This window comes from Labeo rohita, chromosome 12, assembly GCF_022985175.1.
Source record: "Labeo rohita strain BAU-BD-2019 chromosome 12, IGBB_LRoh.1.0, whole genome shotgun sequence".
NCBI classification, from domain to species: domain Eukaryota; kingdom Metazoa; phylum Chordata; class Actinopteri; order Cypriniformes; family Cyprinidae; genus Labeo; species Labeo rohita.
Window position 1 is genome coordinate 12,395,828 of NC_066880.1, and position 27,746 is coordinate 12,423,573.

The 27,746-nt window shown below is 36.7% G+C and overlaps 1 protein-coding gene across 1 annotated transcript in view; it reads right to left on the bottom strand.

Moving 5' to 3' along the window:
• Window positions 1–6,139: 6,139 nt before the first annotated feature.
• tbkbp1 (TBK1 binding protein 1) overlaps window positions 6,140–27,746 on the bottom strand; it is a 55,075-nt gene continuing 33,468 nt past the window's right edge. The window contains exons 3-10 of the mRNA XM_051124745.1: window positions 26,265–26,390; window positions 23,212–23,316; window positions 22,437–22,581; window positions 19,223–19,422; window positions 16,504–16,565; window positions 12,294–12,409; window positions 8,581–9,371; window positions 6,140–7,715 (exon numbers count right to left, since the gene is read on the bottom strand). Coding sequence (XP_050980702.1) covers window positions 7,584–7,715; window positions 8,581–9,371; window positions 12,294–12,409; window positions 16,504–16,565; window positions 19,223–19,422; window positions 22,437–22,581; window positions 23,212–23,316; window positions 26,265–26,390 — 1,677 coding nt within the window. The 3' untranslated portion in view covers window positions 6,140–7,583. The remainder of the gene's footprint in view (window positions 7,716–8,580; window positions 9,372–12,293; window positions 12,410–16,503; window positions 16,566–19,222; window positions 19,423–22,436; window positions 22,582–23,211; window positions 23,317–26,264; window positions 26,391–27,746) is intronic.

A 27,746-nucleotide genomic window follows, 5' to 3' on the forward strand; every position in this document is an offset into this window, starting at 1 on the left:
ATAACAGCTGTTTTAGTCTACATGGAGCAGGTCGTCTTTAGTTTGTGGATTTTTTTTTTCAATGGGGGAAAATTTTTTTGGATGTTAAAAACAAATTGGTATATAACATGATGCATGCTTTTAACATAGAAATATAAAAGACACAAATATAATCCCATCTATATTTCGTTAGAAATTCTTAGAAATTAGTCCTGTTTTGATTTTTATGTTTGTTTGTATGTGTGTGTGTGTTTATAGCCGCCTGACTGGGCAGTTGATGTCAAGCTGATGTGGAGTGACAGTGGGCGCCCTGTCTGGCAGGCCCAGAGTGCGGGCCACCATATTGCCTGACTCCCCAGGGAGGACAGATCAGCATGCCAGCCTTGCCAGAAAGTGCTAATAGGCGCAACACGTCTTACTTTCACACATTAAGGCGAGCAAAGGGTGACAGATCGGAGCTGTGATACTGCCGCATGGAAAAAAAGGGCTGCGCCACCCGTTTGCCATGCGGCAACAGCTAATGATGAGCGCTGCTAAGTTGCGCTACATGTCCGCCAAAAAACTGAGCTCAAATGCATCCTGACAGACACCGCCGCGACACCCGTCACAAGAGCAAATGAAGCCAGCTTACAAAAACACCTGATATCTGATTGCTAAAAGTTTTTCAAATGAGAGAAAATTGATATGAAATGGGCTGATTCATTCAGAATGTTTAGTTTGTGAGTCAGTCTTCCTGTTAGTGGAAACAAACTCATGGTCACACTAGCTCTTCTCTACAAGGAAAGGGGGTTTATGCAAAAACCACAGAGCTTGCAAGGTGTCACCGCAAAGCCTAATGAAAACACTATGGTTTCAAGAGATATTGATTTCATCTGTTGACTAGACCTCTAATCTGTTTTAGAAACCAACAATTTAGATCAAGAAATTGAGCAGTTGACACGCTAATGTAATAGGATGTTGTTTCTTGTTGTGTGTTTTGCGGATTTTGCAAATAAGAGGCACGCGTACTGCAATATAAAATCCCTTTGATGAGGTCATATTGTTGCCAGAAAAATGGGGTCACTTGGGCAGAGGTTTGAGCATGAGAAGTTTTCTTTCATACAAGTGCATTGTGCAACGTTTCCGGCTTTAAAATATGTAATGCTGCAAACAGTGATTTTCTCATTCTGTGTTTTTGTATTGTTTTCCGGTTCAGATCTCTCAGTATTTACATGAGAAACAAAATGACGTTAAGTATTTTGAAAAACAAAACAAAAGCATCTTGCAGTGCATGATTAAATGTAAAACAAGCTGTACACAGAATATATTGCATCATTCATTTTGAGCAAATCAGGAAATGGCCAAAAACAATCGCTGCTGTGTTTAATTGTGTAATTGAGGTCAAGGGAACATCAGTCATGGATGAATAACATCCTGAAAATAATTGACTCACTTATCAATAACAGATGACTTGTCATCAATGGTACACATTATCTTTTCCTTTATCCTTTTGCTTACATTTCTTACCACACACGTCTCATTTCTCTGTCACTGGACCAGAGATTTCAGTGTAAAACACTACAAAATAAACTTACATCCTGACAAACACTATCCTGTTGCCCTTTCCCATTTCCCCCCTCTTGCCCCTCTCTGTCCCTCTCGCCCAAGGCCTCGCTGTGCTTGCTGAAGCGTTATGTTGTAAGTGTGGTAGTGCGTGTCCCGTTATCAATAGGAGTGAGTTACACAGGTCAGCAGTTCAAATGCAGGTCACAGCCTCATGCTCTGTGTCAATGCCTTGCTCTGCTCTGATTGGCTCATTGCACAGATTGCAACAGATTCACTTCTGCTTCCCGCTGTTTAATCCCTGCTCTGTTTGATCCTCTAGCATGCTATCAAACTCATTTTGTTTCACATGCAGGAAATATAGGCACTTACAGGGGAAATCCAATGCATTATTGTTTGTCGGTGGGCCATGTGTGTTTGTGATGGTAATGATAAAACCAGGCAATATTTTCAGTGCATATTATATTAAGTCCTAAATATTAATTAGAAAGCAGCTTGTTGTCATTTACACTTTTTCTGAGCTATATGGTTAAGGATGTTTAGGAAACACCTATATCATAAAGGTTAACTAGTTGGGTCAAGTCACATATGTTTTGTAAACAATTTATTAAATGCAGTATGTACTGGCCAATAGAATGTTTCTGGTACCGTTTACAGTTTTGGTGTTTAATTAATTGTTTTGTGGTTCATAAATATTTTTAATTTTAATTGTTTAAATGTAAATGATAAGTCTTTGTTTAATGGCTATCTATCTATCTATCTATCTATCTATCTATCTATCTATCTATCTATCTATCTATCTATCTATCTATTTGTTATTCTCTACACTGAATGTTGCCAGTGTTGCACATGAATAGTAAAAGAGCTTGTTCTTGTGATCTTCCTGGCCATCTAGTGGAAAATGTGGGATACACAGGGATACAGAAGCATATTACACTCTTTAAAATAAAGGTTCCAAATAGTTTTTTGCAGTGATGCCGTGGAACAACCATCTTTGGTTCCCCAATGAACCTTCCAGTGAACAGTTCTTAGAACCATTTTGAAGAACATTTTAGAACATTTTTCAGCTATGTAGAACCTTTTCTGTATTTGAAAGGTTCCATGGATGTTTCTTCATTGAAGGTTCCTCACTAAACCATCAATGCCAATAAAGAACCTTTATTTTTAAGAGTGTATGTTGCTAACTTAAACTGTTTGGCTAATTAAACTTCATGGTTTTAAGGAAACAGGTAGACACATTTTCAGATTATTTTTGAACAGGGTTGTCAGGCCAAACTCAATGGCAACGTTTTTTTATGGAACGATTTAGACAAATGGCATCATGAAGCACCTTTATTTTTAAGAGTGTAATGAAACAAACCCTCTTTTAAGTAACTGGTTAGGCTATTTCACCTCCACCCATTACTAGCAGTCATGCAGCAGACTTTTTAGTGCTCCTTTCCTGTTCCAACATGACAGTATACCTGGAAAATATACCAGTCAAAGGTTCTTTAAAGAACTACCTCTTCTTACCTTTTTAATATCTGAAGAACCTTTTGCCACAAAGAACCTTTTGTGAAACAGAAAGGTTCTTCAGATATTAAGTTCTCTATGAAACCATTTAGACAAAAAAGATTCTTCTATGGCAACGTGAAGCACCTTTGTTTTTAAGAGTGAAATGTGAACACTAGAGAACACATTTGAAATGAAATGTGACGCTCAAGAACCTCATTCATGCTTTCGTATCTAAAAAGGAGCAAATCACCTCAACCGTTTTCCAACATCTTGTGGAAAGTCTTCACAGCAGCTAAGGCATGGGCCACCTCACTGTTTATGCCAATGGTTATGGAATAAAATATTCAGAAAGCACCTACTGAGTAGTGTGTGCTTATGCTTATTTTTTTTTTAATCCATGGTGATACTAATACATGTACAAGCCGATCCGCCTTCACGAAATGTTTTTGGAATAATCCAACTGTTTACTTTCGAGACCTCAACAAAAGTGTGAAGATGACAGCAGCAACACGTCAGAAAAGAATTATTTGTGTTAACCACTAACGCTAACCTCTTATCATGGTCCATCAGGTTGTTTCTATCTTATTTTCTCAGGAACTTTAGACAAAAGATGAACAATGGCTATGAACACTTTTTTGGGAAATTGTTAGCTGATATATTTCTTCCACTGTTCTCAACAGCTGAATATTATAGATTCAGGAATAAATACTGGCACAACGTTTTTACTTTTAGGACAGTCTTATTAACTTCCTGAAAAGCAGTAAAAAAAATTTGGTTTGCACTTATTGTAATGTTTAAAATTAATTCATAAAATTAAATAAATATAATTAAAATAATTAATATAATTAATAAATAATAATTTATAAATTCGGTCTCACTTTATATTAGGTGGCCTTAACTACTACGCACTTACATTTAAATTAATTATTTAAGAAAATGCACTTATTGTGCACATACATGTTTTTAAGTTGCACTTGTATAAAAAACCCTGCATGTAATTACATCTGTAAATAATTTTTGTAATTGCATTTATAATTACATTGTTGATCCATCCCTTACGACTTAACCTATCCTTAAACCGACCCATACCACCAAACCTGTCCCTAACCTTACCCACATCCCACCTCAATAGCAGCAAAAGTGTTTTGCAATACAATATGAACACATTAATTACATTGTACTTATTTTTTGATGTAAGTACATGGTATTTAAGACCACCTAATATAAAGTTAGACTATACATTCTTAAAAATAAAGGTTCTTTATTGGCATCAATGGTTCTAAGAATGTTAAACATCCATGGAACCGTTCAAATGCAACAAAGGTTCCTTATAGTTGAAAAAGGTTCTTTAGATTTTAAAATGTTCTTCAAAGTTCTTTAGGAATTGCTCACTGAAAGGTTCAAAATGGTTCTTCTATGGCACTGGTGCAAAAACACCCTTTTTGGAACCTTTATTTTTAAGAGTGTAAATTCAGATTAATTATAATTCATAAATCAACTTGGCTTTGATTTTCTCTTATGCTTTAGTTGTACCTAATATCCCTAAAACCTATGTTTGACCCATATCTGCTAAAATGTTTGAGGTAGAGGCATTTGCTTATGTGATGTGTGTTTGTGAGTCTGTCAAGTAAGAAAAGGAAGGAGAGAGAAAGAGAGAGAGAGCGAGAGAAGGAGAAAGAAAAGAGAGAAAGAGAGAGTACTAAGCTCTTCACGGAGAGTTGTGGTTTTGAGCGGATGGGCGGGCCATCCTGTGAACTTGAGAGAAGTGCATCTCTCACTGAGTGTATGCATGTGACAGAGAAATGACACAAAGGGTCGGAAGTGGGGTGGGGGAATTAGAGGAAAACAGATGAGTTTTAAAACGGCACTTTGACAAAACCATCTCTATTGTTGCTATCAGTTCAATGAATTAAAAGAAGAAAGAGAAATTCTTTCTAAGATATCTATTATAAGAGATCACCATATAAAAATACTTTTGGTCAAATCAAATCAAATGTAAAAAATGTTAATGCATATACGTTGTTCTAATCTTCAATTATAACATATTTATTATTCATAAAATTTGACAAAAATAGTATTTATTATGCATCAAAATACATATATTCCCTTATGCCACACATTAAAATGTTTGCATGTCATTGCACTAACAAATATGAAACCAAGCAACATGCATTTTAAAGCAAACTCACTGAATTGTGTGTGCTCTATGCATTTGTGAAAATGAATTACTCCAATGCAGTTTGATATTCACAATTTAGAGTTTTGAGGAGATTCATTTAGCATGTTTGTATTTCTTCTTGGAGCTGACTGATCATAAAAAAGGATCATTTTAGCCACATTCACCTAATCAGATAAACAGACACCAAATCAGTGCATGTTCCAGTTTATTTCATAATATTTACAGAATAGTTTTTGACACAATATGCATTCATTTTCAATACTTTTTTTCCAGTTTTTCTTTCTTTAAAGTACCACGTTGGTATCACAAAATATCTCTACCCCGTTAGTGTCCTCTTGGTTCTTCAATAGATTTGGCGAGTTCTCACATTGTCCCAGTGGAGGTTAGTTGTGTATGGTCGAGGAGCCATATTCACAAAGTTTTATCCCCTGAGTTATTTAAGAATATCACAAAGAAATCACACACCAAACTACAGGGCAAAAGAGAGACCATATACTTAGAGCATCCAGAAAAGCATTCAGCTTACTAATTTGCCTTTGCGTGAGAAAAAACACTGTCTTGAGGAGCAAGATAACAGCAGTAGCTCTTTAAATAACTCCTGAGCGAACCTTTGTGAATAGTGGCTAAAGTTTCATTTGTGGACAAAGGTGCAAGACAAGTTATATATATATATGTATGCAAAAATGGTTGTCTTTACACCTACCTGCATCTTTCCACATCTGCACGCTATTCATTAAAATGTTTCTCTCAGTGTAATATTCTTAAATGGTACTTGGTCATCATGTGAAAAGAAATGGAAAACAAGCAGGCTGTGTCTTTGGCTGTATTGATGGCATTTCAGTTTATCCACACTTGTTTTTTAGTATTTCATTGTATGCTGAATTGTGACATCACAGACGATTTATATATTTACAACACCTGGGATGATATTTTCCAGAATTGTAGCAATTACCAATTGAATAAAACCTCCACCCAGTTATTTCATAGACAGTGTACAGCTTCTTATTTTGCACTTTGCTATATTTGGCTTTGTAATTTTGCACATGTGCACCAGCGATGACTTCTTTGTGCTACTTTCCCATTTTAGTTCCTCTGTATTTGGGTTAGTAGCAGATCCAGTGCTCTCGTTTTCACAAAGTCTGCAGAATCAGGGAAAGTAGCAAGAAAGAAGACTTTATCACATATAGCATAAGGTACACCTGGAAGAATAGGGAATAGTAACACTTAGCTAATTAAACACTCAACTGGGTGCTGTATCGTTTGGATCACAGCAATACAAAACATGAATTAGCAGTTCCAGTAGTTTTCTTTTCATCTTTAGCAAACCATTTGCTCTTATCCAAGCTTGAAAAATGCATATCTATATTATATAGCTGAATTTACAGGTTAATACATATAATTGGCTTTAGATACAGGTATACATTTACAGTACATTAAAAAAGTTTGAACTGATAAAACAGATTGAGCTCTGTGATGTGATCAGAAGAACAAATATATTTTAGTTAAAGCAATATATACATCAAAAACCATCCGTTGTCTAAGTGTACTATGGAAATCACAGTATTACTGTCTTGAGAAACAACAGCAACTGGTGTTTTGTCAGTGGTTGGTTAAGACTGTGCACAGAGCTGCAATCGTCATGTGTATTATGAGAGGACATTTGTAAAGAATATTTTATCTTTAAGAAAAAAACTTCCCTTTTTGTACAGCCAAACACCCCGGAAGACAAACAAAAAATTGTGATTGTAAATAATTACAGATAGTTACAAAGAATCCAGTTTTAAAGGGAAGTCCTGCCAAACAAAGATATATTTAAGGGTAAGACCCTGGAGTATTAAAAAATAAATTATATCTATAAGGATTTACTTTTTTGCCTCAGTGTTAGTAATATCAATAAAGGTAAACTGGATATTAAGTGCTTATATAAAGTGCTGAAATTCAAATGATGCAACCGTTGGCCATGTAATATTCCCTCTTATATACTACTCAGTTCTCCAAAAATGGCCACAAAGCACATTCTGTGACCACAAGTGTAAATAATGCAAATAATCATGGGAACTGTAGTTAAAAGCTGAAATGAGAGCCTTAATATTGAAATACGCTCAGTCAGTTTGGTTTAGTGTGTGTGATTGCTAATAAACAGTGTTTAAAATAGAAAGTTACCATTCAAGAAATTTGTTTTGAAAAGAAGCGATATATAGAGATATAAGCTATTCATGACACATGAGTTTTGTAGGTAATCACAGATCTCTGTTTCACTTATCAAATCGTGAGACTGGCCACAGGTGCATTGCCTACATTCTGTCTGAAGGCCCCCGGCTAAAAATACCGGTAGCAAAGAATAAATGTAACTGTGGAACAACAGAAGGTCATGGCGTGGCTGTGGGTGTCAGATCTTGCTGTTCTCCAGGTGCGAGTCAATGTGCTTGATCAAGGCATCATCAGGGTAACCAACAGGGAAGATTAGCTGGCACAGCGGGCAGCTCCTGACGTCACCCTCCTCCTCCGTCTCCATCCACAGCTGTAAAGGCCACAGTGATATGTTTGACAGGCGTAATGTTTAAAATCAACATTTTAAAGTCTAAAAATAATCTTCTTTCTCAGCTTGTTTGCCACAGCTGTAAGTAAGAATTCTCTGAAAACACTGTGTCTCCATGGTGCTTTCAAAATGTTTCTGTTTGTTAGAGCAGCCAGAGACAGCAACGGTGGCGCAACCAATGGTGTGAGATTGGGGGCAGGGTTACAAACAATAACAGACCGCGGTTGTGCATTAGGAATCTCCCTTTTAAGTCATAGATTCTCTTTTAAATTGAACGGGAGAAATTCTACAGGAAGTTGAATTGGAAGTAGATCTTCATGCACCCTTATATTATACTTCTTGCAAATTTAGGTGACATTTCAAACTTAGGTACTTTTAAACATTAAGACATGGCTTTGTCAAGCCACTATTTAATTTTTTTTAGTTAAAAACGATTTTACTTTAATTTTGAATGCTGCTTTGGAGGAATCCAACATTAATTTGTAATTCTGTTTGGTGACACAAATGGTGCAGAAATGACACACTTCATTGGAAAAATGCGCCTCTACCTACATACTACCTACAACTCTAGAAACATATTTATTTATACAATTCACTGCAGTTTCCAGCAAATTCAGCTATTATTGTCTCATGTGGACTATATGTAAATGTCTTTTATGTGAAATATCTTATTAAGGTCAGTACTAAATAAAAAATAACACGCATTTTGTATGATCCCTCTTATTTAGCATTTTAACATTTTGCAGAATCTGCTAGGTGCATGTAAACTTTTGACCTCAACTGTAGATGGCTTTTCTGATGTAGCTTGTTCGGTAGCTCACAGTAGCTCATGTGATTTGCTACTCACATTGATGGATGGCCAAGACTGGGCGTGCTCTGCGTGCAGGTATCCAGGTGGGTGACAGCTTAGGGTGCTGGGACGAGAAGGAATGGGGAAAGCAGAACAAGAGGCGGGGCCTCTGGAGCTCGATGAGGGGCTCGACACCCCCAGTGTCCGCGGAGGACTGATGGGATGAGGGCAGGACCATTCCTCCTCATCCTCGGAGGACTGTGGAGGCTGTGGGGATGAATGCAGAGGTGCTGGGCTGGGCTGAGGCTCGAAATGCAAGTGGGACACATCCGAGTGGTGGAAAGACAGCTCCCTGGACAGCCGTGGAGGTTCAGCCAATCCCCCGTCGCCTCCAACCCCGGACTGAGAACCCTGTCTTTGAACTAACATGTGCTGGCTTCCTCCATGTTGCTGTTGCTGTTGCTGCTGCTGCTGTTGCTGCTGCTGCTTGTGGTAGCTGTCGACATAAGGTCGAGGTTTCGGCAGGGTGGACACAGGGTCCAGAGTGAACCGCGGGGGCCGTTGATAAGCCGACGGATCGGCTACTTCAGAGTAGCTGCGTCTTCCTTGGAAACTGGCCCTAAGGTGGTGGGAAGTGGGCCTGCAGGAATAGGATGCTGGGCCATCACTGATCTCAGGCAGAGGTGAGCGACGGTGCATGTCCGGAGAGAGACGCTGGAGCACAGGGGAGCGCTGCTGGGGAACAGGCGAATGACGCTGTTGGATGGGGGAATGGCGCTGTTGGATTGGGGAATGGCGCTGCGGGACAGGTGAATGCCTCTGGTGAGGGACAGGAGAGTGGCGCTGAACTAGAAGATAAACACGGGACATTGGAAAAAGTGAAAAAACAAGTTTTGCAGAATGAATATAAGACATGAGACAAACAAACACACTGAATAAATGCTTGAGATCAGTGTTGATCTTGTCAACAAAATGATGATTTGCCTCTTTAAAGTCAACCTCATTTATTAATCATGTTTACAACAGTTCTTTCTGGTCCTCGAATGTGATTGGCTGACAGGAGTGTGATATTCTAGTGATAGCAGAACTCCAACCATTTCACTGTTTATATCTGTTTGTATTTCAAACAGCGAGTGTCATGGCGGACGCCCAAATCCACTAAAATTTTATAAATAATGCTGTTTTTGTGTAACAGAGTTTTAAGAGTTTTTTTTAGGTGAGAATTTATTTGTTTAGGCTTAAAATATGCAGTTTTTAATAAAGATAATATCTATTTTACAATTTGCTTTAATGTTTTCAGACATGTGAGCTCCAGGGCATCAGTGTCCATTCAGCTTTCATGAACCTGCCGAGAGCAGCCTTACCTCGGCCAATTCTTCTGAAATTTGCCACTGGGTCTGATGTCTCTATGGTTAAACATGAGATTTAAGTCATTTTAGGTAAATCTAATGTGCGGTCATTGATCTTATTAATCATTATTATTGTTCCAGAGCAAATCACATTATATTTCATGTAAATTTAACGCTGTATATCCTTTGTACTTTTGACTGAATTGTCTAGCAACTTTTATGAAGGCTGTTGTTGTCGTTTCTTACGTATTTTCACACTCATGCCATCAAACTGTTGTATAAATGCAATATCACACTCTTAGCCGTACGATATGGCTGTATATTGGCATGGTGTGATTACCTACAGCCAAATCACAGCCGTGCTGATATACAGCCATATCGCACGGCTAAGAGTGTCATGTTGCTCATATATAATCAAAATATCATAACTCAAACTACTGGTCAACAACAGACTTCTCTCTGGTGATGTATGCTGGACTTTTCCCTCATTTAGTCCGCTTAAACTTTGCCTCGCCTCCATTTTTTCCTCCTTTACATCTCAAAATCCAGCCAGCAACCAAAAAATGCAAACACATTTGCACAAAAGGTATGAGTTGGTCATAAAAGAACATGGTCAATGACATGTAGTTTCTGTAAAAGTTTTATGACTATATTCAAATATAAAATGTTTGAATATTTGGTTTCATTGAAGGATGCATGGTTCATTTTATTACCGGAAGAATATCTTAAAAGGCGGTTTGAAAAGCACAGTCCCTAATGGACAGATAGACGTCTGTAATGACTTCCTCTTTCCCCTTACATTTCCTCTGTGAGATATTTTCATATTGTTTTCCTGTGCATTTACCCCAGCACCTGTGGTAGGCTACTGCTACACAACTTTCTGACTGGTAACGGGCACACAAGATCCTGTACTAAAGATGCATTTGTCTCTCACTAATAAGTTAACGTGCATATACTGAACTTCCTGCAATCGTGAGATTGCGATCAGCTATTTAGAGAAATCAGTCCTTCTATCTATGAATCAGTAGGGTTTTTTTCCCCTCCATCTCCGCTTCTGCTTTTTGGTCTGGTTTCCTATATCAAACGAGTTGTGTGGTTGAGAGCAGAGGTGCTAAAAAGATAAGGGCGAGCTGTTTATGTTCTCAAACTCTTAAGAGGCACTCGACGAGAGAGGTGATCAGAACATGTCAGCAAAAATATTCCTGGTGGAATTTAACAAGACAGCAAACAAGCCTGCAGTGCTAAAAAAAGTGCTTGTTTACACAATCACTGTGCTGAATTTTGATGAGTTTGACAAATTGGTTTTCATTAAAGTATGAAAATACAATTATTACCTAAACCGGGTCTTCATTACACTACATGGCAGAAAGTATTAGCATAAGTATGGATGGGCACTGGTAGTTGACCCTCCAATTCATACCAAAGGACTTGTGGTGTTTGCAAACAGTGATGACTTTTTTTTTTTTGTGGGCGGAGCCTAGTTTTCAAGTAGAAGTCTATGGAAGCCATGGAATAAATGAATACATTTGAATACACAAAACATTTGAATTTGGATTTCAAAATTCAGACTTTATTCTCGCAGTTCCGAGATTATATCTCACAATTCTGATTCACTCAGAACTGCCATTCTCTTTTTTTCCCCTTGCCTCAAAATCATAAGTTTATATCGCACACTTCTGGCATTTTTTCTTTATAAGAATTGATAAACGTCAACGCCAATAGCCTTGTGGTTAGTGCGTCGACATACAGCACAACTGTGCTCGCAGCGACCCAAGTTTGAATCCTGTCTCGACGTCCTTTGCCGATCTTGCTCACCTCTCTCTGCCCAGTACTTTCCTGTCATCTCTCTATTGTCCTGTCCATTGAAGGTACAAAAAAGCCCAAAAATATAACTTAAAAAAATAAGAATTGACAAACTCGCAATTGTTGAGTTATAAAGTCCCAAATACAGGACATAAACTTGCATTTGGGAGAAAAAAAGTCAGAATACTGAGATTTAAATAGGTAAATGTAAAATGTAATAGGTTTTTAACAGTAGGGCTAATATAATGTCACATGCATATGTGAATATTATGTAGACTTATTGCTTAAATCAAATTTATGCTTTAAAAGTAGAGTACTCAGAGCAGGTTTCATCCATAGTCTGTCCATTTAAACGTCTGCATTTAACCAAATGTCAACATATTAAAAATTATTTGCATTCCAATTCTGACATCCAAAGGCACAAAAACACATTTTTTTTCTCTTATTCCATGGATTTTACCCATTTTACTCCACTTGTTATGTGTTTTTCTGCTACCACAATGCGTGAGCAGCTTCAAATGACATAACTGTGACGTCCACTCTAAATTGGTCTATGGTGTATGTTCATGAGTCTGTAAAGTGTAATATAATACATATAGGAGATTATTGTCCTCGTACCTGGGCTTGCTGGCTCCTGTGAGGCTTTCCTCAATATTTCAGTCTGTTTCGAGGTCAAAGCCTGTAACTTGCCCAATTCCTCTGTCAGTTCAGTATAGGCCAAAGCCAGATTTACTCTGTAGAGAAAGCAGGAGAAAATGAGGATGAGAAGGGTTTTAGTCCTATAGACATCTGTATTCAAGTGGTTAAATTAAGTCTTAGTCATCACTGTCATATTTTTTCTATGCAAAATTTCTGTTTCTAGATTCACAAAACTATGTGCCAGGTGTAATTAACATCATGCTATTACTGTCTGCTAATCAACTAAGACAGAATTGCACTTCATCTACACAGCAGTAACATTTAGCATGTTAACACATTACTGTATAACTGACAATGACAATATCAGCACCATTTCCTTAGTACTTAGCTGTATAGCATATAAAAGCAATAATAAGGTGATATGCTTCAGCACATAACAATGGTTGACAATTATGTTCATGACACAGTTGCTAACACTATTTAACTGCGATGTGTTGCTCCACCAGTGAGAACATAACGCATGACTGGCGCCGAGAAGAAAACAGTGTAGTTTCAAATCATCTGACTCTGCAGTCACTCACCATAGCAACCAAATTTCTAAAAAGCCTCAGTCATCACAAAAATTGGCAAGTGATTTCCTACACAGCTCTGCAATTCTTTCTCAGCACTCATGCTGTAATGAAATAACTTTAACTCGTAATCAATATCTAACGTCCACTTGCTTGCTAGTCATATATTAAGCAGTCTTTCATTATCAATAACACGATAAATCAGCGTGGTGTATATTGCCCTAATGACTGAATGACAAATTTATTTGTAACAAAAATTTGATCAGATAGTGTTTTGATGTTATCTAGGTTACTCAAACGATGCGTAATTCAAATGCACAATAATCAAATAATTCTCCCACATTTATGATAATCATCAAAAAGTACGTTTTATGGTAAAACATGGCAGCTAACTTAGATGTACAGAAACAGAAACCATGTCATCAGACGCACTTTATCTGATTTTACACAGAGCAAATTTACAAAAACCTTTGGTGCTTTATTATAAAAACACTCATAGTTTTTGAGATGGTGTTAGATATATCAGAAAAGACATTTCAGTTTTACACTTCAGAGGGGACTTGTGACCACCGGCATTTTTAACATGCACGCATTCACATGAATTTCACAACCACAAGTATATCGTATAAGTAGTGTAAACAACATTAATTTGCACTTTTCAAGTCAACACCATGATGAGTAACTTAAATTACATTAAAGTAAAAAACCACTCACTGCAAAAAAAAAAAAAAAGCTTTTAAGGTCAACTACCATTTTGACTATGTTACGTCACTAATATTCTGCCCATTTTGATTAACTGCAAATGGCAATAATGACTAAATGCTAAAAAAAAAGCACAAAGAGGGTCATAAACACAAGACTAAAACTAATAAAGAAGTATGCTGCATTTTAATAAGATGAGTTAAATGAGTCATCCCCCACCAAAGCGGTCTGGTGCAAGGTCACATCTAGTCAATTTTCTCTCTCAGTTAGTAAAGGACTTAGCTCTCTGCCTCTTTCTCAGTCCCACACACACACACATTACCATATAACCCAAAGAAATCTGTGTTAGCTGATCAAGAGAGAACCAGCAGCAATCTTGCCTTGTATCCATTTATACTGAGACTAAACCTAATACCAAAAAAAACAAACTAACCTCAATATAGTCAAAGTATTGGATGCTCATCCTTAATTTGTATTCGTAGACCACAGGTTGAAAGAAACCACAGACCAGCTTGCTGCTAAGTTGTCTTCTGTTGCTGGCCAGTGAGCCAGAGCATTAGATAGTCTTACCGTTGTGCTCATTGTGTCCTTCATTTGGCCCTCTGGGCTCCTGAGCATCCATAGTCAGGCTCAAGCAGCCATGGTGCTCAGCAGTAATGAGTTATCTTTCTCCTCCATCATTATCGCCGCCTGAGCAACAACTTGACTGTCCAAGTGTCATCCTCATTTGATAGACACAATCTATCAAAGAGGTATTTACAGCAGATTTAGATGATGTGTGACACTTTTTTTCTCACCTCCACACATACTTGCTCTCTCTCACACACACACACACACACACATAATCTACAAAATGAATCTTATGAAACGGCTTATGAATGCATCACCTTTAAGACTGTTCTCTAAATGTGTGAACATCTTCCTATTAAGAAATATGAAATGAAACAAGTAGTGTCACCTCCATGTCCTGTCTCTGTGTGGTTGTATCTATCTATCTATCTATCTATCTATCTATCTATCTATCTATCTATCTATCTATCTATCTATCTATGTCTATCTGTCTATCTATCTATCTTATTGTAAATGCTGAAACCAACTGTCCAAACCAACTGTATGTTTGTGCAATTAAAGACCTCTGTGTGTGTGTACATTAAAAAAGTAAAATAATAGCTCTTGAAGTATCAAAACTGTTTTTGTTGAGCATCTGGAGAGCTGTAATGTGCAAAAATAAGAAAATGTAAAAAAAAAAAAAAAAAAATGAGTAGGAGGATGTGTGTGTGTGTGTATGTGTGTGTTTCTCATCTGAATATTGATGATGATCTAGCGTGGGAGGCATGGGTGGGCTGCTTGAGCGATGTCTGACCTTTGCGCTGAAACTAGTATCTATAATATTCGTCTTCTTTGTGTAAACAAATGTTGGCTATATGAATTTGTCTTCTATTTTTCAGCAAAACTTCAATCGAAAGCAGCCAAATAACTTAATCAGCACAGCCTACGCTGCAGACAATAAGTACTATGTAATCAGAAACAAATAAGTACCCTTTCCCAGAGAGCATTATTATAAAAATAATTGCAAAACATACTTCTCAAGCCTTCAAATCAGTATGTTTGGGTAAACAAATCTACTTTAAGGTTTGCTGTCAAACTGTTCTATGGAAGTCAGCAAATACATGCTGTATGTTAACGCCCTTTTTACATGCAAACTTAACATATATATTTATACCAAGGTGACACTTTCGAGTTTATTATTGACATGTTGGGACAACACCTTTTTCACACACTAAGACAACTAAGTCAGTTTAACTTGGAGTGCTTTAGCTAAATTTCCATTCAAGTATTTGTTTCATAGAAACATTTAACGCATCTAAATGTTTACATAGCTGATGGAAATGTCATGTATTGGTACCATTTCTCAAGTGTCGATGACTCAAAAATGATTTAGAATTGCAACTTCACACACTGATGCTCACTAGGTCAGCATAATTGGTTAACAGTTGTACCTGCTTTAGCTAGGTTTCCATCCAAATATTTTTTTTGCAAAGAAAGATTTAACCCATCTAAATGTTCACATAGCTGATGGAAAGGTCATGTATCGATGTAATTTCTCAAGTACCGACATGATTTAACAACAATGATTATCATAAATCATGAACAATGATTTAAAATTACGGTTTCACACATTTCGCACACTGTCAACATACTTTGCTAATAACTGTACATGGTTAATATCAAAAAGTTGGCATGAAAATAGTTCTGTACATTGCTTGTTAAGAAAAAGAATATAACATCCACATCTATGAAACAATTAGGAATGCCAGTTTCATTTAAATTAAACCTTATTCAATCCGCAGATCATTTTTCGCTTTTCTTTTAGAATCAGCGGTATGAAAACAAAAATATATGTATTTTTTTCCCAATAATCCCCTTCATCAGAAAACAAGACAAAAACATCAAAAAACTACCAGCATAAGAATGTCTGAGTAACTGCAAGTAAAGTTTTGGCCGTTTTCTGTTAAATCACGACTTTTACAAGAACCAGCAGTTCAAACGGAGAGGGGGAGTAGAGTGTGAAACTCTGAGGTGCAAAAGAGACGTAGGCATTACATTCGCGACCTTCCTTTCCAAGAATCCCCATTTCACTTAAAGACAGGTTACTTTCAGTTCACCTGTATTCTCTTCAGCATCAGTTTAAGAGAACACTTTAGACCACTTCTGTTTGACTGTGATCTGGAGGCTTGCCAATAGCTTTACTGCCCTCTACTGGCTAAAATACTTGGGCAACACATCCAAAGGAAACTAGCCATGCAATTGCAGCAGTACTGTAACAGCAAAATGTAATCATATGGACTTACAAAAGCAATAACTTAAATGTTAATATGCACAGCTGTAGGCTTTAAATCAATGAAGCAGACACTTACTGTTCATCTCCAACTTTCTTTATCCACTCCACATCACACTGCCCACATGTGGAACTCACCTCCTGTGCAAAATAGTGACATTTCAGGCTTCATACTTTCTGGAAATTGCTAACAAGCAATCTGAACTATATTTGAACCTACACGCCTTTTCAAAAGTTTGGAGATTTTTTAATGTTTTTTGAAAGGTCTCCCTAGTGAAAAATATACTTAAATGTATTCGAAATACATTTATTTTGTGCTAAGTATACTATGAATACATTTTAGTACATATGTACTTAATAAAAATACGTTGCGATTGTACTTTTGGTTTACTAAACTGGTATACTTAAAGTCTGCTAAACTGGAACAACTAATTTTGTGCTTAATGCACTTTAATTGTGCGGAAGTAGTGCTGAGGTCCAACTATACAGTACTTCAGGTACACTTTAAATATAATTATACAGAGATCATGCAGCCTTTATTAATAGTGATATTAAAACACATTTTAGCATAATAATAAGTAATGTGAATTGTGCAATAAAGAAATATTCCAAATAAAGTTGAATTATAATTTTATATTAAGTCTTAAGTTATGTCAATAAATATGTTAATGGATTTGAAGTACGCTTAGTATAAAATAAATGTGTTTATAATCAATAATGGCTTTTTTTTAACTAGGACTCCTGTGCTAAACAAGCTGCATTTATTTGGCCAAAAATTCTGTTAAAACTGTAATATTATGACGTTATTATAATTTCAAATAAATATTTTAATATATTTTAAATTGTAATTTATTTCTGTGATGCAAAGTAACATTTTCAGCAGCCATTACTTTAGTCTTTAGTGTTACTTGATCCTTCAAAAATCATAAATATACACTGATTTGGTGCTCAAGAAACATTATTATTGTAAATGTTGAAACCGATTGTCCTTCTTAGTATTTTGGTGCATTTTAACACATCCTTGCTTAAAAAATATTAATTTCTAGCTAACTTTTACAGACTCTAAAAAAGTAATAGATATAAAGTGCTTTTTTTTTATACTAAGTATAGTTCAAGTCTATTAATATATTTATTGACATATCGCTCAACACCTACTGATATAAAATTGTAATTAAGCTTTATTTGGAGTACTACTTGTGCACAATGCACATTTCTTAATATTAAAGGAGAACTCGACTTCCAGAACAACAATTTACAAATAATTTACTCACCCCATTGTCATCCAAGATGTTCATGTTTTTCTGTCTTCAGTAGTAAAGAAATTATGGTTTTTGAGAAAAACATTTCAGAATTCAGGATCTCCATATAATGGACTTCATTGGTTCCCCGATTTTGAACTTCCAAAATGTAGTTTAAATGTAGCTTCAAAAGGCTCTAAACGATCCCAGCCGAGGAAGAAGGGTCTTATCTAGCTCGTGTAGCACAGGCTCTGGGATGCGCGTCCAAGATTCTACGAATTAGTAATGGGTCGTTCTTGAACGAATCTTTCATTTTGAACAAATCTTTAATGTGACTTGGGAAGAACGAGTCGGCTCGGGGAGTGATTCGTTCAGTCGCGCATGCGCAAAATTCTATTAGGTTCTGTACTGGAATTGTTCACCTGTTTCGAGTCTTCGGGTTTTTCGAGTCGTTCGTTCATCTTATGGGGCTGTCACATGATGATTGAACGACTCAAACCCAAAAACTTGTCAGATAAGAGGTGAAGTGAACTAATCATAGACTAAAGACCCAGGTAAACAATGAATTAATCTTTTCTATTTCTTATAGCATTATAGTTTCTTCACGTCTGAAGACAGAAAGACATGAACATCTTGGATGGCAAGGGGTGAGTAAATTATTTGTGAATTGTTGTTCTGGAAGTGCACTTCTCCTTTAAGCCTAAAATATGTTTTAATGTCACTATGGATGAGACTTGTATGATCTTTAAATAATACTCGCCTTTAAATGCAAAATATTTAAAGTATACCTAAAGCATATGTGCAATAATTCCACTTTAGCACAATCAAACATACCTAAGTATATATTTGGTTGGACTTCAGCACTACTTCTGCACACTTAAAGTGCATTAAGTACAAAATTAGTTTTTCCAATTTAGCAGACTAATACTAAATACTAAAGACTTTAGTATACTAATAGAACAACTGCAGGGTATTTTTATTAAGTACATAATATGTAAATGCATCTATAGTACACTTAGCATGAAATAAATGTATTTTAAATACATTTTAGTACATTTATGTTACACTAGGGATGATCCTTCAGATTCTTAAATGCTGATTTAGTGCTCAAGAAACATTGTAAATTATGAAAACAATCATCCTGTTAATATTTTTGTGCAATTTAACACATCCTTGCTAAAAAATATAAATCTCTAACTACCTAACTAACTAACTAACGTACTAACTCTTACAGACCCTAAACTTTAAAACTGTAGAATATATGGCTTGAAATCTTACAGTAAATCTGAAGCCTGCAATGCAAGAAAGGTCACGTCACTGCTGGATTTGAGACAAAATTCAAAGGCAAAATTCAGTTACTTTGCCATCAAAATGAGAATATTTTTGATTGGTTTATTACTCATCACACTCTGTTTTCTCTGAATCAGAGAATAGTTGAGACAAAACCGTCTGTTTCAGTATATATCAGAGTCTAAGAGACCTGCCTTCGGGCAAAAAATCTATTTTGACAATGTGTAGTTCAAATGTGAGTCTGTAAGGATGCGTGTCTGTGTTACTGACCCTCTGCCTCTGGTTGCTTTGCAATTCTCTCAGCTCTTCACGTAACCGCTCACATTCAGCTTTTAGCTCCTCCTCTCTCTGACATGCCCCTTGAGCCTCATGCCGCGCCCCCTCTAGCTCCGCCTCCAGACGCTGCAGTTTGAGGTCAGAGAGGGTGTCCAGACTTCGGGAGCTCTGTAGAGTCATGGGGCAGTCTAGCACTAGGGATATAGGATGATAATTATGATTAGATAAGCCAAACATTGCATCAGTGAATAAATATCAATGTCTGTCCAGTGAGGATAGCAGTTAAATAAATCTCAGAAAAAAATGGTGAAGTATAATGTTTGAGGAATATCAATACATCTCTGGTGTTTCTCAAATGAATATTCTCAGAACATTCTCTGTCATATGAGACTGTGGACAAATTGTCCAACAGCATGTCTTCGAAGGAACAGATCTCTCTCTGATCTCATCTGTCACTCAAAACAAAGCAACAAATACTTCATTTGTGTTTCTGTGTGTTACGTAATGGGTAATTCTCTCCTCCATCAGCCAAAAGAAACCGGCGCCAACTTACAAATGTCTGGACAGGAGGTTTGGTGGCCGCCTCAGGGCCAACATTGTTAACAGGGCTGAAATCCAACCTAAAGTCCCCCTACACACGTCCTTTACTCCATGTAGCTTTGAAACCTTGAAGATGGAGAATGCAAGACTGAACTATTTCCTGTCAGAGCGTCCTGCTCCTCACCCCCGGCGTGGGCATGGTGATTCAGCAGCTCATAGAAAAGCCGTCCTTGAGCCAGCAGCTATTGTGACAGTTCAGCAATAAGCAAGCTGAAAACACACACCCCTGCACGCCTACATCTCGCACCGAAACTGCAGTGAAATGATTTTTATTCTTTTTTCTTCATATTTGCATGTAATATTTGTATTCATGAGCGCACACAAAATTGACATCACTCTTGTATTATTTTCTGACAGGGTTACAGAACATCTCTGTTGCGTAATTTACATAAATACATAATTTGCTTGAGTTCTCTGGGATTATTTGACTCCTGTTGAGCGCCTTTGAGTGTGAAACGTTTTAGATCCCGGAAAGGGGTCACAGGGGAAAGGTATGACCTTCTTCTTGCAAATATGCTTTCCATTTAGTTAGATAGTCTCTTTGTGGTGAGAGTCTTTTCCGAACCTCAGAGACAGTGAAAGGAAAGACAGAAAGGAAGAAATGGGGTAAAATGAGAGAGATGCAACACAACACTGTCATCAGGGGAAAAAACAAAGAGGACCAAAAGGACAAGAGGACCGACGCTTGGTCCTGTTTGAAGTCCTTCATAGGAGAGGTGCTCTTTGAAAAAACTAAATTAGGCTAGATTGAAAACTGGATAGAAAATGTGACGCATATATAATGAAAAAGGACACTTCAAAGACCCCAATACACAATCTGTTGTTAAGTGGAATACAAATGAAGCAGGCACATGAAATGACAAATAATGAACAAGACTGTATACTAATAAACAACCTGATGTGTGTGTGTATATGCAGTGCCTTGCGAAAGTATTCATACCCCTTCATTTTTTTCATTTTTTATGTTGCAGACTTACGTTGAACTACTTTAAATAACATTTTTTCCACATCAATCTCCACTCCATGCAATATAATGACAAAGCACAAAACAGATTTGTGACAACTTTTCAAATTTATTACAAATAAAACACTGAAATAAGTACTTTGCATAAGTATTCATACCCTTAACTCAGTACTTACTTGAAGCACCTTTACAGCCTCAAGTCTTTTTGGTAGGATGCGACATGTTTAGCACATCTGCATTTGGCAATCATCTGCCATTTTTCACGCACCTCTTCACCTCTCAAGCTCTGTCAGCTTGGATGGGGGCTGGCAGACATTTTCAGGTTTCTCCAGAAATGTTTGATTGGGTTCAAGCCCAGGCTGTGGCTAGGCCACAGGACATTCACAGATTTGTCTATATGCCAGACTTGCTATGTGCTTAGGGTCATTCTCCTGTTGGAAGGTGAACTTTCTGCCCAGACTGAGGTTCTGAATGCTCTGGACTAGGTTTTCATTCTCTATATTTTGCTGTCTTTTAATGTTTTGCTTTCCTTTTACTCTGACAAGTCCCTCAGTCCCTGCTCACTTCTATAATTGCTTTTTTGCAAATTTCAAGTGGGTTTTCATGTGCCTTCACTAAGGAGAGGATTTTATTTGGCCACACCACCATTAAGACAGGATTGGTGGAGTGTTGCAGTGATGTCCTTCTGTAAGTTTCTCCCATCTGCATACAGTATATGGTCATGGAGCTCAACTAGAGTGACCATCAGCTTCTTGGTCACCAGTCTAACCAAGGCCCTTCTCCATCAATTGCTCAGTTTGGCCAGGTGGCCAGCTCTAGGAAGAGTCCTGGTTGTTTCAAACTTCTTCCATTAAGGGTAACAGAGACCACATGCTTCTCTGAACCTTCAATGCAGCAGAATTTCTTCCTAACTCTTCCCCAGATCTGTGCCTTGATGCAATCCTGTCTCTGAGCTCTACAGGGCAGTTGTTTTGACCTCAGAGCTTGGTTTTTACTCTGATATGCATTTTTGGCTGTTAGACCTTTTATTGAGAGGTTTGTGCCTTTGTAAATCATACACATTCTAATTAATTTCCTTCTTGAAGTATAGTAACATAACAAGTCATGTGAATGCTCCTAAGCTAAATTTCAAGTGTCCCAGAATAGGTATGAATACTTATGCAATGTAATTATTTCTGTTTGTAATTTTTTGCAATAAATTAGCAAAGTTGTTGCAAAATTGTTTTGTGCTTTGTTATTATGGTGTATGGAGTGTAGATTGATGTGGGAAATAAGTAATTTAAAGCAGTTTAACATAAGGCTGCAACATAAAATGTGAAAAAAAGAATACTTTCACAAGGCACTATATATTACGGTCTATTTCTGAAAGCAGAATGTAAACCATGGTGGATGTTTATTTCATCTCAGTCATCAGTTTTCTTGTCGTTAAGGATGTGGAAAAACTGTTTGTATTTCATGCAAAGTGCAATACTGTTCGAATGCACTCACTTATGTCTTTTACTTACTCTGTCCTTGTATAGTGACCTATGTGACAACTACTGTGCGGTGAATGAGTCAGCGGTAGCAGCACATATCCGGAGGTCCTAGGCCACTGAGTGATTTATAAATTAACACCTGCATGCATACAGACAAAACAAGACTTACTATGGGAGTCAGGGCTGTGTAGTTGCAGATACTGCATGTCTTTGTTGTGCAGCTGTGTGTTGAGTTTGTGTAGTGAGCTCTCCCTCTGCCTCAAAGCCGCCTCTAAACTGTGGATCCGCTCAACATGTTTCTCCACCAGAGACGTCTGAGCCCGGAAACGAGTGAGAGAAGAAAGATTGGGAAAGAGACGGGCACAAAAGTAAAAGATTATAAAAGATTAAAAATGAAACACCAAGAGAAAGTACAGAGAATACGGCAGGCGATGAGGGACTGATCAAAAGATATACAAGGGCAAAGAGGCCATTACTTTGCCATGCAGATTCTGCCGACATTTGCGTCCGTGAGGAATTTTTGTCAGCAATAAAAGATGAGAACACGTAGATGTAACAGCTGATAGCCGGCTGAGTGTTTCAGAGAGACGAACGGCACAGATGCTCAAATGCTTGCATCATGCAATTTTCAAAAACTTAGTCTTTTGGTCCCAGCCAAATCCATTTGAGACCCGTGTTTAAAACTGAGGATGCAAATGCGCATATATGATTACAGATATCCAGCATCATCCACTTATGTGAAGGCTTGGCTGGGTAATATAAGAGTCCAATTACATTCACACAGCCCCGTTAGGACGTACGAGAGTACAAGATTAATCAAGTGGACACCTGGTTGGATTAAAGCCTGAAGCACATGGAGAGGCTAATTATCGCAACTGCCCATCCGCTCGGCAGCCAAACTTAGCATGGATCTTGTGGAATGAATGTTTTAGGAGAGTTCTCACCATCTTGTCTAGATCTCGCTGAAGACTGGACTTCTCCATGTGGATTTTCTCATAGGCCTGAATGACATCTTCAAGCTGCTCCTCTCGCTCTTTGCTCTTCTGAAGCTGGAGAACACATAAACTCGTATCATTACAAGGACTTTACTTTGGCTTATCGGCTTTTATAAACACCTAATGATATTTCAAAATCTTTAATTCTCACTGACATTTTTTGCATTTTTACATTAGTGCGTATACGCTCTTGAATTACAGTGACAGTTGGGATGTCCTCAGGCTGTATAATTACAAGCTGTTGTAACATTTGGTATAAAGCAGGTGTAATATAAAAATATATTAAAAACATTTCTATTTTGTCAGTTATTTCTTGTCACGTTTCTTTTTACTGCCTTGTTTATTACCGTTTTGGATTTTATATCTTTCTAGTAGGCCAATAATATCAGCTCTGCTGACAGCTGTCTGGTTCTAGACACATGACCTAAATCTTAATCCTTTTTTACTTTTTTTTACATCAGCAGCACCACTTGCATTTGTTATTTTACTTTTGTGAATGTGCAGTGAGGACTGACACAGAAGAGAAGAAATTGTTGTCAAATAGACTATTTTATCGATGTCCTTACTACCTTTCTGGGCCTTTAAAGTTGTAGTTGCATTGATGTCTATGCAGGGTCAGAAAGCTATTGGATTTCATCACAAAAATCTTAATTTGTGTTCTGAAGATGAACAATGAGTAATTACAGTGCTACAGAATGACAGAATTCTCATTTATGGGTGAACCCTTAAATTTTTGCCATAATTTTTCAGGGTTTTCAGATACTGATATTTAGATATAAAATGAAATTCTGGGACTTTTAAAGATTTTTCAAGCATTTTTTTATTTTCAAAGACTTCAATCAGATTTCTTATAAAACGATGTCTTCCATTTCAGATTCTAAAAAAAAGAAGTTGATAAATAAACATATACTAATAGAAAATGGCAAAAATAAAGTAAAATATTACTTAATTTACTTAAGGGATTTGTAGTTTGTGTATACTTTTTTGTTTGTTTGTTTGTTTTCTATTTATTTTGTTTTCTTGTTTCCTATTTATTTTCTACTGTTTAAGGAAAAAAAAAGAAAAAATTCACAAAAAGATTCGCGAAATCACTCAGAAATCCTGATGAAGTTCCAAATCTTGATTCGCTAAATGATTCGCTAAAGGATTCACAAACCCGTTTCGATCTAAATCAAATGATTCACGATAGGCGCTCCGAAATCCCGACCCGAATCAAATATTGTGATAAATTTGCAATACGTGAAGTTCCAATCTAAATCAAATGTTTTGTAATACACGATACGCGATCCGATTGGAGCGCTTTGAAATAGTGAATAATTCTGCAATGCAATGGTTTAACTGATTCGGAATTTTTTTAAAAAAGATTGTTTTCTGACATTAACTGAAATAAGCAAAAAAGGCATGATGTTTTCTGAATTGCGGAAATTTAGTGTGAAAATATATGTTCTTACCCAGATAGCACACGTACGTCTGCAAGATGTCTGTAAAAGATCTCTTGATCTGGAAAGCATCTGCTGTGTACAAACGTCTGGCAGATAAGATGTCAGTTTTACATACATTCTAAATCATAAACATCTTAAAGACATCTAATAGACGTCTATTTGACATCTGATAGGAAACGTCGAATAGACGTATTGCAGATGAGCAACCTACATAAATAATACGTCTTGCAGATGTAAATGCAGACATCAAATAGACGTCTCCAAGATGTACGCGTGCTACCGGGGTACTGACAAAATTAAACACTTATTTCGTAAACACATTGTCTTTCAATAATTCAAGCACTTTTCAAGTACCTTATAAGGAATATTGCTTTTTTCAAGGGTTTTCCAGGCCTTAAATAAAAAAAAATCAAATTCAAGTACTTCAAGCACTTTAAGCACCTAAGCAACCCTGATTTTTGCAGTTTCAACAAAACCAACAGTTTAGCTGGTGACAAATCAGGTTTACAAGGCAAAAAAAAGGATGTTACAAGATCAACAAAAAGTAACAGTTGAGTGGCGAAAGGGCAAGTGACTGTTCTGTCAACTGGTCATGTTGTGAACATGTTTCATTCTTTGACAAACTGCTTGTCTCTGGAAACCGAATGGACATGGAGAGAGAAAGAATAAAAACATTTATAGACACAGGTGGTGTTTTGTCTGATATATAAAACTAAAAATAATAATACAGCGAAACAAATGCGCTCATGTTGTTCACTGCACTTTCATTTTAATAGAGACACACATAAGCATCTACTTCAATTATCATATAATGCACCTCTCTGCTGTGATCCTTTAGCGTCACAGATAATAGTAGCTTATTTTCAGAAAAAATTACAGAACAGGGTATTTACTTTCAATTGCACTGCATTAGATCTCGGTGATAGCTCATGACTGCAAAGCTCTGGATGTTGGGAAAAAAAGTGAAGAATGAAACACAACAAGAGACGAATCGAGAAGGAAGGCCAGAGTCAAACGAGGAGGGTGGGGAAGAATAAGGAACGTACACACAAAGTACCAAACGTCAGCAAAAGCGAGGGAGGTGTGGGAGAGAGAAAAGAACAGATGACAAAGAGAAATCTGGCTCTTCGACGGAGGAAAGGCTGCTGGGTGGCTATGGAAACACATAGCAAGCATCATTAATTAATGAGACGCTTCGCCAGGCAATGAGCCGAGAGATGCAGAGAGAGAGTATGATCTTCCCATTTACACTCCACATCACAGCCAGTCGGGAGAGACAATTGAGAGCAGGCTTCAGGCACGCGAAAATGAACGCGTCGTGGTCTAGATTACATAACGCCTTTGGTCATGAATGATTGGGCATCTGAAGTTGTCTTTCATTTCCCTACTAATCATATTACCTCTCTAATCTTTCCATTTTGTGACGTCTAATCCAGATTTAATACAACGCAATATAGCCAAGTTATAACATTTACAAACGGTTATATGAAGTTAGCAGAATGTCCGATAAAATACAGTCCTGAAAGAGAGAAGTGTGTGTATTTGTGTGTGTCCTCTCACCTCGAGGGTCAGCATGTTGACTCTCTGCTGCAGACTGCCATTCTCTGATTGGAGCAGCGCTGTGTCTTTGGGCTCAAAGGAGCAGTAGGAGTTTCTGTCATCTCCAAACTCGCTTATCATGGGGAACTGCACACACACATACGTGAAAAAGTGACACAGGGGTCAGCAGAGGTAGAATCAGTTATGGGTATAATAAACATTGCACCAATTTTGGAGCAAAAAACGTCACATTTACTAACAACCTGCAATCTGGTTTAACAAGGCACTATCTGCACTGGTTTAACGCTGCTTTGTGAGTATTCAAATAAAGGCATTGTCATTCTTTTCAGCACAAATATGCAAACGAGGTCTACAGATTACACAGTGTTCACCAAATTCAGCACAGTTAAAGTTGTACAGAAAGCAGTTGGTAAACAATTTTAAAACAGATCTCAAACAAATTTCAAAACAAATCTCTAGCAGTTCTATTTTGGAAAAAATGGTGTCACTTTGAATTTGCTATTAAATTGCACAAATAATTATAAAGAACCGGCAAGTAACACACTGAATTAAACATGAAATTTTAGATAGTATTTTCTTGGAAAATACTTTCTTGGAATTTTCTTTTTTTTTTTTTTTAATTTACAACAACAACAACAACAACAAAAAAAATTACAGTGTAAAAGAATTGAGAAAAGCTTTACTGTCTATACTTACATTCCTATAAAATAACAAAGGCAAATAAATAAATAAATAAAATTCATGGGAAAAATTCAGGAAACATTTTTCTCTTTTCATTGAAAACAATATTACTTATATTCAGCAAGGATGCATTAAATTGACATAATAGACATTATAACGTATAAAAGACAAGAAAATACATTTACAAAATATTTAGATATGAAATATAGGCTGTTCTTTTGAAATTTCTATTCATGAAATAATTCTGGAAAAATATCACATTTTCAAAAAAAAAATAAAAATAAATAAAAAGTGGTAAAAGAATTGAGAAAAGCTTTACTGTCTATACTTACTGTACTTTCCTCTAAAAACAAACGCAAATAAATAAATAAATAAACTAATTGAATAATTAACAATTAATAATAAATTTAAATAAAATTAATGGGACAAATTCAGGAAACAATTTTCGTTTTTCATTGAAAACCATATTACTTTTATTCAGCAAGGATGCATTAAATTGACATAACAGACATCATAATGAATAAAAAAAACAATAAAATACATTATAATCTTACAAAATATTAAGATATAAAAAATGTCTATTCATGAAATAATTCTGAAAAAATATCACGTTTTCAAAAGCAACACAAATGTTTCCAACAATGATGATGATAATACATTTTTCCTGAGCACTACCTCAGCATAATAGATTGATTTCTGAAGAATCACGTGGCATTGAAGACTGGAGTAAAGCTGAAAATTCAGCTTTGTCGTAAGAAATAAATTACATTTTAAAAGTTATTTTAAATTGTAATAAAATCA